Raw genomic sequence first — 15,661 nt, 5'->3', positions numbered from 1 at the left:
GAGGATATACAGGCATTGCTCGGAGAAGATTCAGAACAAGAACAATCTAATGCTAAATGACATGATTAATTGCCCTACGTATCAAATTTTTTACCGTGATAAATCTGAACTTATGTAAAAGCAATCAAAGTAGACTCCCGGACAAAGCCTAAAGGGGTGTTATACAGTGCGTCCCACAAAAAACGAAACCGAGATTTATCGATGATTTATCATAACTTAATCACAAATACAATAGACAAATGGCCTATCATTGTAAAGCTTAGAATCTCTTCTTTCATCTAAAATTACTTAGATTATTTCTTATTCACGCATGAGTGAGCAAAAACAATTTGAAGAGGGGATACCAAAAAGTCATTTGGCGGGCTGTATCTGGGTTTCAAAAAGAAAACCACATTTTTTAAAAGTTCAATATCTGCTCTTTAATTTGATACCTCAATTACAGAAAATGGTCAAGAAATAACAAAGTTCTGGTTATTTGAAATAAGGCTTGAATTTCAATAATTTCATAAAATTAAGAGGTTTTTCAGGCTAGCGTTCAAACTCACTCGAACTCCGTTTTGTTGACGATCAGCCATGCATTAAGTCTTTTGTTAACCATGCGATAGCTTTTGTGGGAAACCAGAGAAAACACGTTTATTTAATGAAATTATGGAAATACAAGCATTATTTCAAGGGAATAACTTTTTTACTTCTTGACCATTTTTGTGATTAAGGTATCAAATAAAAGAGCAGATATTGAACTTTTTAGGCATGTGATTTTCTTTTTGAAATTCAGATACCCCCCGCCAAATTAGTTTTTGGTATCCTTTCTTCAAATTGTTTTTGCTCACTCATGCGTGAATGAGGAATAATCTAAGTAATATCAGATGAAAGAGGAGATTCTAAGCTTTAAATTGGTAGGTCATTTGTCTATTGTATTTGTGATTAAGTTATGATAAATCATCGCTAAATCTCGGTTTCGTTTTTTCTGGGACGCACTGTATAATCGGCGTCGGTATGTCTCGATTGGTCTGCAATGATCATAGATGATATAGCCTCATCAACCAGACGGGTGAAAAAACAATTGGTTTTTTGGTGCTAACCATGACAATAATTTGTTTGATAATTAAAATATTGTCATTAGATTTCTCTACATAAAATGTTCTTATTCCTTTCTAATTTTCAATGTTAAGTGTGTTCACTGTATTGAGCAAACAAGTGAACCAAATGCAATTTAACACACTATTTTCCAAGTTTGTTCAGTGATGATCAGGAAGGTACCATAATGCTAAACAGAATGTTCTCTTATGGGATGTGATATTTGTTGCCACTGAATTCACATTTCTTCCAGGAAAAGATATTAAAGATGGGTTTCTTTTTTATTTTTACATCCAGTATATTGAATCACCAGCATGAATTTTGATATATAAAAGGCAAAATTGTCAGAACATATCAAAATAAGTTGTCATTATTGTCCCATTGGTATTAATACTTCCTGTGACAATAACCAAAATTTTGGGGATATAGCTTATGCCGTGTATAGTATACAGGAAGAGGAAAATTTTAGTGCTTCCTTCTCGAAATTAAGAAGATTGAGAACTCGGTGGAAAAGCAGATTCAATCTGCCTAGTGCGAGCTACAGGTACTAGTAGACCTGAAGTTGTTGGTTATCAACCCCCCTCCCCCCCAAAAAAAAGTAGAATTTCTATGTCAGCGCAAAAAGTGGATGGCAAATTCATGCCATGTACTACATCCTGGAACTCTTGGTTATTGTTGATAACAAGAATTCAGTGTTTAAAGAGGTGATAAAATATGGGTGAACTGACCTATAGCATCCCCATCTAGTCTGGTCGAGCTGGTGAATATCCTGTCCACGGCTACAACAAACCTCTGGGTAGACGTCTTGTTCATGGCTTCCTGTAAACTAGCAATCTGCTTCTGATCGAGATTGGCCATTCGGGATGGAACTGAAAAATAAGTAATAAAATAGACAGTAATATAGCAACCTAATCCTGATCGAGATGGAACTGGAAAACAAGGGGGGAAAAAAAGAACAAAATAGAATTATAGCAATCTGCATCTCATCTAGATTGGCCATTCGAGATGCAACTGAAAAATAAACCAACAACAAAATAGACAGAATTATAGCAATCTGCTTCTCATCTAGATTGGCCATTCGAGATGGAACTGAAAAATAAACTGACAACAAAATAGACAGAATTATAGCAATCTGCTTCTGATTTAGATTGGCCATTCAATGGAACTGAAAAATAAACTGACATCAAAATAGACAGTAAACTTTACATTGCTATAACATTACAGGCATTTGAATGGTCACAGGTGATGTTATGGACATCATTACTAATGACCAGGCGGTATCAGGGGACAAGTGAAGCGAAATGAAAGAATGTCGTTCTGATGACCTGTGGCCCGTAACACAAAGCTTAGCAATGATCGTAGAACATTTTTCTACGATTCATCCCATTGACTGCAATGCACAATCAATCGTGAAAATCAAGCTTACGATCAATTGCTAACCTTTGTGTTACGGGACCCTGGACTTGACCCGACCACGACCATACTGCTCATTTTATACCACAATCGTCTGGCACATAATTTTCATTTACACAAATCAATACCGTGGCATGAGCCTGGCAGCCTGCAAGCAATGGAGGGCTTGGATTCTTGTCGGCCATATTAATAACACAAAGACAAAAACACTCCGTCCCTCGGATAGGACGTTAAATGGAGGCCCCGTGTAGAGGAGAGTCACCACCTTTGCACGTTAAGAACCCACTGCACTATTCAAATGAGAGTAGGGGGAAACCCCAGTGTCGTGGTCCACCTGCACTCCCCCAATCAGTTATATTGGGAGGAGAGACCTGCGGGTCACAGTAATTCAGTTCGCCTTTCGCCTCCCAGGCACAGGTGACACCAAACAAATACAAATAACTTACTGTCGCCCGACTCCAGCATGTCATTCTGATGACCCGGACTTGACCCGATCATGACCGTACTGCTTTGACCTCCTGACCCCATTGACCCTGATGATGTCGTTGATAAGAACTTTGTCTTGACCCCCGTGCCGATGAGTTGAGCTAGCTCTAGCTGTGAGATGCATTTTAGCATCTAGAAAAGACAAGAGGAGAAAAATAACGAGGAGATTGAAATGAAGGTACTTAGCTAGGACGAATGGTACTGATCAAGTCATACATGTATGATGATGATGATGGTGGTGGTTATGATTATGATGATGGTGGTGGTTGTGGTGGTGATGATGATGGTGATGATGATGATAATAATGATATAATAAGGATATTGAAATGAATGAATTTTGCTGTCAATTGCTACTTAACAAACTGTATGATGATCATGATGATGGTAATTATAATCAAAATCATGATAATAATGATAACAATAAGGATATTGAAGGAATTCTGCTGAGTCAAACACTACTAAACAAGTCACATGACAATGAAGATGATAATCCTAAAATTTATAATCATAATAATAACAACAATATCATCTCCAAAAAGAGAAAGACTTATATAGTCCAGATATAATAATGCTCTATAAAACAAATATAACACACATAAAATATAAATAACACATGATACACATAAATTCCTAACTATCATAGTATTAAATAATCCCGTATTAATACGTATATTGTACAAGTACATGTACCTGATTTGCTTCTTGCATCAAGGAATGTAAGCTGATCTGCTACAGCAAAAATTTACCTTTTAATTGTAAACCTGTCTAAAAATATTGCAATTGATTGCAAATATAGTTTTCCAACACCTCTTTAGACTTACAACTAGGGTAACTTTGCCAGAACGGTCACTACCATGGAAACATTGATTGTGATTGTCTGCTGAGCCCTGTTACCATGGAAGTGGCCCTAATCGCAAAGTTACCATAGTTGCCACTGAAAATAAGCTTCATGAACACAAAAGATTTTGTGTTTTCTCATAAAGACACATTGGGTACATACCTCAAGCCACGATTTTCCTAGATAGTTGCCGTCTGTATGCGCGACGGTGATCAACGTCTTAATTGTTTCAATGTTCTTAGTCTTCATTTCGACTATGGAGGAGTTTGTGGTGAGGAGAGTGAACCTGGAGAGGGCTTGGACGTAGGCGTTACGCTCCATCTCCATGTGAAAGATGCAGGAGATGCGAATGGCGCAGCAGATGCCGTTGAGGCAAAGGTTGGCGATCTCGGGATCGTCGCAGTCCTGGAGGCCGACACTGAAGGCAGCTAGGAAGGGTGTCCATGCCTCCTGAAAAACAAGAAGAGTTCAGAAATCAGGTTGATTGAAATTACGTTAAAGCAAATATTAGTGATCTTTAGTCTTATGATTTTCACAGTACTGGAGGCCGACACTAAAGGCAGCTAGGAAGGGTGTCCACGCCTCCTTAACATCAAGAAGGGTTTAAACATTTAGTTGAGACAAGCTTGTTGATGGAATTTCAGTGACCTCGGGACAGTCCCATTTCTGCAGGCCTACACTGAAAGCATCTAGAAACTGTGTCCTTGTCTCCTGAAAATTGTTCTGCATTTAACTGTTCGAATTTATATATCTCAAATTAAAATTTTTTATGGCAGACTTAAAAATGAAAATTACATGAATGCACCTTTCTTTTATGAAACATCATACATATCATGGTGACACAACATTTGCTCCTGCCACAACCGCTCAAGGCTTTTTTTTTCTTGTCTAAGGTGTAGGGTTATGTTTAGGGTTGCAATAGGGTTTCATATTAGGTTTAGGGTGGGGTTGAAGTTAGTTACTCGTTTAGTGCGTGAAATTCATAGCGAAGCAATCGCTGCTAGGGCATATTTCAGGCAACCGATATTACCGAGTTCTTACCTTAAACATTGGCCTGACGTGTTCTAAATGGGTAGCACTTGTAAAGCTGGACGGTACATGACTAACACTCTCCATCAAACTCTTTGCCGTCGATGATATAGCATCCATCTCAATGTTGTAAAACAATTTCCTCTGTTTCTCACTAGTCACAGCTGGAATCAAGATGAAAGAAATAAAAGTCATGAATAATAATGGACAATAATAATAAATAATAAAAGGTATTTATAATGCACAGTCCATTGAAAAATATTCTATTCAACGACGCACAAGAAAAATAGAAATAATAAGCGAGTTTGGATGAGTTTTGTAGTGTCAAGAACTGCAAGAATGTTAGAAAAGATAAGTCTTCAGTTTAAGTCTGAAGGTTTTGACACAGGCCTAGTTCTTATTCGAACCATTTAACTAACCTGATGTCTTTGGGTTTGGTTTGTTGCTTGCAGTCTTCATCTTGATCTCATTTCCAGCGATCTCATCATAGATATCGGACAAGTAGTCTGCAGGAAGGTCTTTCTGGTCGTTGATACCGCGGTTCATCCGGATGTACTCTTCCTTCGACATCTTCTTCTTCACCTGATAACAGGAGAATAAAAGCAAGATTTGGTTTGGACAGGTGAAAGTCTCTCTCTAAGAATAATTAGGGAGTTTTTGCTCGACGTGCAAGACGCATTCAAGAACATCGAAAATGTATTGTCAGATATCCTTCGTCCCAAAGAACCACCAAGAAGTCTGTTGGAAATTGGTGAATATAAACGCCAGTTTTGACCTGGACTCTGGAAAAAAGATTATTATTTGCAATTTTTTGTCAGCTCCAAAATTTCAGGACGAAACTGCTGTTCCGTTCCACCAAAATTCCACAAAGACCTCCCAGCTGTTCTTTGTCATTTCAATACAATTAGTATGTTCTTGAATCTGCCATGTGTTGCAGAGCAAAAAACTCCCTACTGTCATTCGGCAAGGCATCAATCAAACCTTTGCATTTTGTGCTCTTATTGTGATATCACTCCTTCGCGTTAATCTTGAGAGATTGCTTGACGAGAATGTAGTCAAACACCAAGCATTAATGACCATGTTTCTCTTTCAAAGTGAGTCAAACTTGTTTTTAACACTCCCCGGGTGTGGGGGAGGGGTGGTGTTACACAAAGTGTTGAGTGTGACTTAGAGCAATGCTTAAATTCTCATTTGAGTGTGGTATATAAGGCATCATCACATTGGTCAAATCATGCAAAGAGGACGCACACTGCTGTGTATTAATCAATAAGATTGCTTGTTACATACCACGTGTGCCTCAGCATTTAAGCATGACACTTACATCACACTTACACAAAGAGTTAAGTGTGCTTGGAGCAATGCTTAAATTCTCATTTGAGTGCGGTATATAAGGCATCATCACATTGGTCAAATCATGCAAAGAGGACACACACTGCTGCGTATTAAAGGAGAATGAAACCCTTGAACCCAGCTGAATCCATATAAAAGAGAAAAATCAAAGAAACATATTGTTGAAAGTTTGAGGAAGATTGAATGAATAATAAGAAAGTTATGAGCATTTGAATATTGAGATCACTAATGCCATGTAGATCCTCCCATTGGCAATGCGACCAAGATCTGTGATGTCACACACGTACAACTCCCTCATTACTTTGGTACTTATTTCACTTATATTCTCACTTTAATAGAGCCTATCACAAGGTGAGGTGTTCTCTTTATGAGAGGACAAGTACAGAGGTTTCACAACATTATATCATTGATGAATCGTTTGTCATATGATTAGAATGAGCAAAAAGAGATGTTTTGGGGTATATTTTCAGTGTCCAAAACTGGACAACTCTCCCCTTATGGACACTGAAAATGTACCCCAAAACATCTCTTTTTGCTCATTCTAATCATATGACAAACGATTCATCATTGATATAATGTTGTGAAACCTCTGTACTTGTCCTCTCATAAAGAGAACACCTCACCTTGTGATAGACTCTATAAAAGTGAGAATATAAGTGAAATAAGTACTAAAGTAATGAGGGAGTTGTACGTGTGTGACATCACAGATCTTGGTCGCATTGCCAATGGGAGTATCTACATGGCATTAGTGATCTCAATATTCAAATGCTCATAACTTTCTTATTATTCATTCAATCTTCCTCAAACTTTCAACAATATGTTTCTTTGATTTTTCTCTTTGATATGGATTCAGCTGGTTTCAAGGGTTTCATTCTCCTTTAATCAATAAGATTGCTTGTTACATACCATGTGTGCCTCAGCATTTAAGCATGATACTTACATAACACTTACACAAAGAGTTAAGTGTGACTTAGAGCAATGCTTAAATTCTCATTTGAGTGCGGTATATAAGGCATCATCACATTGGTCAAATCATGCAAAGAGGACACACACTGCTGCGTATTAATCAATAAGATTGCTTGTTACATACCATGTGTGCCTCAGCATTTAAGCATGATACTTACATAACACTTACACAAAGAGTTAAGTGTGACTTAGAGCAATGCTTAAATTCTCATTTGAGTGCGGTATATAAGGCATCATCACATTGGTCAAATCATGCAAAGAGGACGCACACTGCTGTGTATTAATCAATAAGATTGCTTGTTACATACCATGTGTGCCTCAGCATTTAAGCATGACACTTAACTCTTTGTTACACACCACACAGTTTTCCTGTGATACCACTTCTAGTTCTACTGATTAATCCTTTTTCTTCCCTGTGCTTGGGGATTCATTGTTTATTTAAATATTTCTTTTATTTTGAAATGAACGAATAACTATCATCTCACTAACCTGTGCACTATGTAGATCTGTAGTCAGAAGGATTATGGAGTAGGCCAGCACGTAAGCAGCATCCGCACTGGCAAAGATACCCTGCGTGGGGTTGTACTCGAAGTACCGAGAGGCAAACTTCTCCATCATACGATCGATCTTCTGGGCCTCCCCCGGAAGGCGGAATCCGGCAAGAAACATGCGAAGCGCCCCGACAAAGTCGACGCCGGTGAAGTCGAACTCATCCACGTACGCGTACATGCATTCTTTGTTGAACCTTGAAAAGAATGGCAGATGTAATATATAGTTACTGAATGCATATAGTACTGAAACTCAGCATATCTTATGAAATAAAAGAAATAAAGTTTAAGTTGGTTATGTCTTTGTACTTGACCCAAGACATAGCCTCAGAAATCTTTTTTTTTTAAATGCAATTCTCCAACCACTAAGAACATAGAATTCCATTCTGTTTAAAATTTGGAATGAAATTACAACCTAACACTGGAAAAAACTTATTACAAATCCTATTTTTTATGGAAACTGTTAACTTAGCACTGTTCTGGCCTACAGATACTACACATCCCTACTAAAGACATAAGACATAGCAGTGCCCACAACTAACTTCTCTGTTTATTCCTTTGCTTATTCTTCTCCATTTATCATAGTTGCATTAATATTTTCAATATGATCCTGAAATTTGCACCGATATGTACTTACAGGTCTCTCTCGCCCATGAACTCTCCGATCACTGTCTGTATAAGAAAACGAGGTAAAGAAAAATATATTACACAGATTACAAAAGAATATAAACTGAAACATTCAGATTGAATGAGTATACTTATGCAGCTACATGCAAATCATACTGCACAGGCAAGAGTCCTGTAACGTAGACTTTAGGGCTTGACCATATGGTTGATTTTTTATGATTGATCATACACAATAATCGAAGCAATCAATTGCAGAAATCAACCTCATAACCTAGCACTGAGCTTTACATGTAGGTTTCTTTTCGGCCCAGAATGGTCACTTGATCATCGCTGACCATCATGACCATGACTTGACCATTGCTCTAGCGTGAGAGGAGCTTTAGTCCAGTGTTGTGTGTGTGGCTGGATAGCCAAGGCTAAGGCCAAGGGTCCAAGGTCAATGACTTCAGACCACTAAAGGCTAAGGCAACATAACGGAGTACTGAAGTGTGACATTATCAATTTACTTTCTTTGCATTTCAGCTTTTTGATACCGTATTTCAGTAAAGCATGATGAAACACCTCCACAACCTACAAGCAATGACTTCTTGGTCTGGTTCTGAATATTGTGAGCCAGGCCAATAATACATTGATATCAATGTAGCTTATTATGTATTCATGAGGTCATATCTTTGGCCCTATTGGCCGATTCCCATGAAGTTTGGGTTGTGGGCATTTTTTATCATGCCCTGCCAAGGCCGGCCCCGAGGAGCCCAACACTGCTTTAGTCTTCCTAAATACCTTTTCTAATCTTTCATCTTTGTGGAAGAACCTCGCAATGTCTTCGGGTCTCTTTCCTAGTAAACCATGTTCCTGTAGATACTGTATGCCTTTGATTGGTTTCCTTTTGTTGAATCTGAAGACAAGTAGACAAAGGGAGAAAGAAAAAAAAAACAATAACACAACCATACCTCAGGACAGGCGCTGTGGGGAAAAACAGAACTCCAGGCTATATCATCTTACTCGTATGCACATCAGATCCTCAAAAATGTGTTATTTATTCATTTGTTCGTGATTTGCTAGTGGGTGTTTCATGATCCAATGGTAAGTTACGAGTGACTTTACAAACGACTGGTGACCCTTTCTTAGGAACTAAATCAACACCAATGAAGATTATGGTGTGTATCGTTTATAACAAAAACGGATCACCAGTCATTCTTAAAGGGGCTCGTAACTTACGAACAGCTTTTTGAAACACAAACAACATTTATGCCATTGATAATAAAACACAAGAAAAACACTACTACTAATAATAATAAGAAGAACAATAGTAATGATAACAATAATAATAATAATATAAAACTGCTACTGCTACTGCTACTGCGACTGCTACTGCTACTGCTACTACTACTACTACTACTACTACTACTACTACTACTACTACTACTACTACTACTACTACTACTACTACTACTACTAATGATAATAATAACAGAAATTACATTTCAATTCCCTGTTCCATGATTTCCTTCTGTTGCTTGATTGTCTCAAACTGCTCAGGGTTGTCTGAGGGCAGGGTCTGGCTTGAGTTGAGGTTGACGGCTCCTAGAGAGCCTGATGGCGTGGAGTTCAGAGAGTTCTGGCTGCCGCAGCTGGTCATAGTACCCTTTCCGCTGTCAGCATCCGTTTGGTCCATCCCTACAGCTTTCTCTTGACCTGTAGGTGCAGAATAGGGGAAGCATTTCATGAAACCAATTATTTAAGATGAATACAGGAAAGCTCCTAAAGATTAATACACAAAAGTTCCTATAGAGCCTGAAGGGGTGGAGTTTAGAGAGTTCTGGCTGCCGCAGCTGGTCATGGTACCCTTCCCGCTGTCTGCATCCGTTTGGTCCATCCCTACCGCTTTCGCTTGACCTGAAGGTGCAGAACAGTGAAAGCATGTCATGAAACGATTAATTATGATAAATACAGGAAAAATCCTAGAGTCTGTTGGGGTCAGGTTCAGAGAATTCTGGCTGCCGCAGCTGGTCATGGTACCCTTCCCGCTGTCATCATCCGCTTGGTCCATACCTACAGCTTTCTCTTGACCTGAGGGTGCCGAACAGGGGAAGCATATCACAAAGCAATTTTCAAGTGACAAATTAGGATCAATACTGGATTAAACATGAGATAAGACAGAGTCATATCGATGTTGCAAAAAATATTCCAGGGATGAACATAAAATGAAGCTGCAAATTTTGCAGATTCACAGGTCTTTGGATACATGTGATCAAATATTATGATTAAATGATAGGATAAAAGATAGTAGATTTACAAGAATACTCTGTTCACCTAGATTAAATTGCAGATTAGGATTAACATAAAGGTATTCGCTCACACAGAGAGGATCAGAAATCAACAATAAATGTTTGTTCACCTAGATTAGCTTGAAGACAAGGATTATCATAGGGATCTTTGCTCACATAGATAGGAATCCATATTATCATACATGTATACCTTTCCTTACCTAGATTAGCTTGCAGATTAGGATTAACATATACCATTGCTTACCTAGATTAGCTTGCAGATTGGGATTAACATATACCTTTCCTTACCTACATGTAGATTAGCTTGCAAATTGGGATTAACATATACCATTGCTTACCTAGATTAGCTTGCAGATTAGGATTAACATATACCTTTCCTTACCTAGATTAGCTGGCAGATCATGATCAACATATACTTTCCTTACCGAGATGAGATTGCAGATTATGATTACCAAATGCCATTGCTTACCTAAATTAGCTTGCAGATTAGGATTAACATAGAGGTCCTTGCTCCACTCCACCATACACTTGAGGATAGAGACGAGGCAGTCTAATCCCTTCACTCTCATCCTCTTCTCCTGCTGGGGCGTCGCTCCGAGCTCGATGGCATGACGACCTTGGGCGATCTTGGACAAGTCGTTGACCAGCCTCTCAAAGATGTTGGCACTGGACAGGTCACAGTCGTAGTTGAGGTATATATCCACCACACACTGAGCATCTGAAAGATTTAGTAAAATGAGACCCAAATATGTATCAAACAAACATACAGGTATATGAATTTCATTGAGCTAATTTTGATTTTCAGCATAAGTTCAAGTAATCTTGGTAAGGTCATTGACCAGCCTCTCAAAGATATTAGCATTGGACAGGTCACAGTCCTATAAGATATTGGTGAATGAGACAACAATATGCATCATACGAACATAGATAAATGTTATCAAGCTAATTTTTATTTTAAAATAAGTTCGAAGATTGAGGATTTCACCTTGGATTACGTCTTGGTATAGCACTTCAATCCCTTAAGCAATGCATTTATTGTACACCGCTTCTTTTCCCCCCGTACAAACGTTAGATTCCTCTTTAAGTGTTTTGTGCAACAACCTGGTAAGCATCTTACAAAGAGTTATGACTGATCTAATCAACCTCAACTATATATGGAAATCCATCACTGTCATAATTCTTCCTCCTGGAAATTTTAACAATGTCCTTTGTAACATAGGGGAAGTGCACTGAATTGTCAAGACAACGTTGAATGTATGAGTATACAATACATATCCTGACAGTATTTTGAACAAAAATGCATGTTGGCATTACTGGTTTTCCATAGTTGTGGTTGATCAAATCAATCATAGCTTTTTGTAAGATGGGGCCCTGAGGTCACTGCTATTTGACTCACCTGCACATATCCTGGTCAGGGCCTGGACCACCATCCACTTCTGCTCAAAGCTACTGGTCGGGGTCTCAAGGATGTTCAGGAAGATCTCCTTGAAAAATACCTGATAAGTATCAAAGAGAAAATGTGAAGAGTGTGGACATTGTGGCCCAGTGGATTACACTCTGGTCTTTGAAACAGAGGGTTGTGGGTTTGAATCTTAGCCATGGTACACTTTCCTTCAGCAAGAATTGATCCATGATGTGCTGCACTCAACCCGGGTAAGGTAAATAGGTACCGGCAGGAATGAAATGCTCAAAAAGCTGTGAGCAGTGGAATTGGTAGAACTAGATTAGCTAGGGTAAAACAGGAGTGCGTAGAGCATCTAACAAGGTGGATAAATGCGCTGAAGTTTATTTGCTATTAATGTTTATACAGGTATATGAAAATATTCAAATTGTGCCAAAAAGAACAAAATAGTTGTATTTCCAGTAAATACCCCCCCCAAAAAAAGTGGAAGCACTTTAAGAAAATACAATCATACCTCAATTTGCATCTTCAGATGTGTCTTGAAGAGACTGAGAAGAGTCAGGAAAATGGCTAAAGAACACTCAAAGACCTCTGGTACTGAGGACACCCCATTCTTGGACAGGGCCACACATAGGTACTGCTTTATAGCTGTGATAAACATCTCATTGGTCCTGAAGACTGCTCCAGCATTCTGAAGGACAGACAGCAGTAGCTGCAGCGATAAGATCTTAGACCGAAGCTCATGGGACCTAAAGGAGGGAATTGATTAAGCAAAAGAAAGATCTAAAGTCAAGGTCTCTGATTTTTGACAAACTTGCACTGTTCCTAAAGATAGCTCAAGCATTCTGGAGGACAGACTGGAGCAACTGTAGGGAGAGGATCTTAGACCGAAGCTCATGGGATCTAAGGGAATAGATTGAATGAAAGCGAGTAAGATCTAGAGTGAACGTTTACAGTTTCTGAACATCTCATTGTTCATAAAGACAGCTCTGGCATTCTGGAGAATGGACAGGAGAAACTGTTAGTGACAAGATCTTAGGCTGAAGAACATGTGATCTATGGGAACAGATTGATTATAAGTGTGATCTAGAGTCAAGGTTTCTGGTTCTTGAGGAACATCTCATTGGTCCTGAAAACGGCTCCTGCATTCTGAAGAACGGACAAAAGTAGCTATAGTGACAGGATCTTAGACCAAAGCTCATGTGATCCAGGGGAATAGATGGAGTAAAAGCAAGTGAGATCTATTCGATAGTCAAGGTTTAAAGTTTTTAATGATCATCTCACTGTTCCTAAAGGGGCTTTCACAATCGCTCCTGCGATCGTTTGCGATCATTTGTTCACAATATACCGGTATGTTGCACACAATCGCAATGGTTATAAGCAGTTGCACCACTAATTGTGAAAGGGCTTAAAGAAGCACTATTACTATGTTGACTGTTGGATAAAACAGAACTTGGATAAAACATCCGACAAGTCCTTTCATGAAATGCTCCCAAGAGCAGTTTTCTAAAGTTTCAACAGCAAAGAGGTAATTAATATCCCATTGGATCAAACCGTTCATTTCAGAAGCAACTAAACATTAACATTATTGAATGAAATAATTACTATCAATAAAAAAAAAAAAAAAAAAAAATCAGCCACTCACTTTGGGTCTGGATGTCCATCTGGCAGTGGCTTCATGGAGAGCTTACAGAGTGATCTGAAAACCAGGAATGCATCCTTCTGGAGGATGTGTGAGAACGGCTCGTTGTCGAGGTCGTCATCGCCAATAGGAGGGATACTTGGGGTGGACGCAGTGCTCGGTGTCTTAAGAGAGCCTATAGAGGGAGCCCCAGATAAAGTGGTGCTTGTGATGGAGTCTGGCGTCTTGACATCTTGTGTACCTATGATAAATGACAGGTAGAGGTGTTGTGGCTCAGTGGATAAGTCTCCGGACATTGAACTGCAAGGTCTGGGGTTCAAATCCACCAAGGCACTTGCATCCTTTAACAAGTGGAATGCCTCTGGCCATCTCACCTGCATCACGCGATTCAATATAGCAGCAGTGCTGATTTTGAAAACTACTATAACTCGCACAAGATGTTCAGTGATACTTGGTTACTCTTATTTCCACGTTTTATGAACTAGACCAATACACTTATAGAGATATGATGGCAATTCAACAAATACCCCCAACGTGGCCAAAGTTCTTTGACCTTACATGACCTTTGACATTGATCATGTGACCTGAAACTCGCACAGGATGTTCAGTGATACTTGATTACTATTATGTCCAAGTTTTATGAACTAGACCAACACACTTTCAAATTTATGGCTGTAATTCAACAAATACCCCAATTTGGCCAAAGTTCATTGACCCTAAATGACCTTTGACCTTGATCATGTGACCTGAAACTTGCACAGGATGTTCAGTAATACTTGATTACTATTATGTCCAAGTTTCATGAATCAGATCCATAAACTTTCAAAGTTATGATGGTAATTCAACAGATACCCCCAATTCGGCCAAAGTTCATTGACCCTAAATGACCTTTGACCTTGGTCATGTGATGTGAAACTCATGCAGGATGTTCAGTGATACTTGATTAACCTTATGTATAAGTTTCATGAACTAGGTCCATATATTTTCTAAGTTATGATGACATTTCAAAAACTTAACCTTAGGTTAAGATTTGGTGTTGACGCCGCCGCCGCCGCCGCCGTCGCCGTCGCCGCCGCCGTCGGAAAAGCGGCGCCTATAGTCTCACTCTGCTATGCAGGTGAGACAACAAGGCATTTATCTTCATTTGTAGTAAGTGGGTACTCGGTAGAAAGGAATTCTTGGAATGCTCATGTGCCTGATCAGGGTAGCTGTGCTAAAGCCAGTGTAATAGTATGTGGCACTTAGAAACGTTATATTAAAGGTATTGTTTAACTTTGTGAGCAGCCGATTTAAAAAATTCTCAAACCAAGATGAAACATGTGTACAAGTGCATGTATTAGAACTAATAAACCCTGAAAACAAACATTATTGAGAATCAAAGCTAAAACTACAAGGCAAACCCGATTTTGTAAATAGGCGTCTTATACACGCCTAAATAGTACACATAAGTGTATGGGATGAAATTAAGATGGTGTTTTCGGTCACTTTATATTTCAATTTTTGAAGCACTAAATAATTATTTTCGAACGCAATTTTTTCTGGGCTTCATTTTTGTAACATATCACAGACACAGGTGACAAGTGTGACCTTCTAGCTCAGATTTTTTAAAAGTCAAACCAATGTTAACCAATCACTTTAAGCGCTATAAAATGTTGCATATTATTATTTTACTACAATTAAATGAAAAAAAAACATACATTTTGTATCTTCTACCTTGTGTTTATGAACAGGGGAGCGTTTCACGAAGCATCCTGTCAGTGATTTTCGCTGACTAATTTGCTCTGAGCCAATCAGATGCAAGGCTTATAACAATATGTAAGTGAAAATCACTATTTGCTCCATGAAATGCTTCCAAGGGGGAAGCTACTTGGACAAATTAATGTCACTTGATTTCGACCAATCACAGATGGGTGATAAGGAACTGTGTTTAAATATTAGGTCTTGCAAGTTGAATATAACAGGAACCCTAATCCTGCATACATTATCGGTTACTCA

General features: G+C 38.7%; 1 protein-coding gene across 1 annotated transcript in view; it reads right to left on the bottom strand.

The window, feature by feature from the left end:
- The window catches only part of LOC129280015 (brefeldin A-inhibited guanine nucleotide-exchange protein 1-like), a 50,437-nt gene that overhangs the window by 17,237 nt on the left and 17,539 nt on the right, over nucleotides 1–15,661 (bottom strand). The window contains exons 9-21 of the mRNA XM_064112523.1: nucleotides 13,670–13,907; nucleotides 12,539–12,773; nucleotides 12,019–12,118; nucleotides 11,092–11,340; nucleotides 9,816–10,029; nucleotides 9,115–9,229; nucleotides 8,345–8,379; nucleotides 7,649–7,904; nucleotides 5,263–5,425; nucleotides 4,856–5,007; nucleotides 3,977–4,264; nucleotides 2,937–3,108; nucleotides 1,806–1,946 (exon numbers count right to left, since the gene is read on the bottom strand). Of these exons, the coding sequence (XP_063968593.1) occupies nucleotides 1,806–1,946; nucleotides 2,937–3,108; nucleotides 3,977–4,264; nucleotides 4,856–5,007; nucleotides 5,263–5,425; nucleotides 7,649–7,904; nucleotides 8,345–8,379; nucleotides 9,115–9,229; nucleotides 9,816–10,029; nucleotides 11,092–11,340; nucleotides 12,019–12,118; nucleotides 12,539–12,773; nucleotides 13,670–13,907 (2,358 nt within the window). The remainder of the gene's footprint in view (nucleotides 1–1,805; nucleotides 1,947–2,936; nucleotides 3,109–3,976; nucleotides 4,265–4,855; nucleotides 5,008–5,262; nucleotides 5,426–7,648; nucleotides 7,905–8,344; nucleotides 8,380–9,114; nucleotides 9,230–9,815; nucleotides 10,030–11,091; nucleotides 11,341–12,018; nucleotides 12,119–12,538; nucleotides 12,774–13,669; nucleotides 13,908–15,661) is intronic.

The sequence above is a fragment of the Lytechinus pictus genome, chromosome 17, assembly GCF_037042905.1.
Source record: "Lytechinus pictus isolate F3 Inbred chromosome 17, Lp3.0, whole genome shotgun sequence".
Taxonomy (NCBI): Eukaryota; Metazoa; Echinodermata; class Echinoidea; order Temnopleuroida; family Toxopneustidae; genus Lytechinus; species Lytechinus pictus.
The sequence above is the reverse complement of the archived record's forward strand: the minus strand, read 5'-3'. Positions and strand labels throughout refer to the sequence as shown.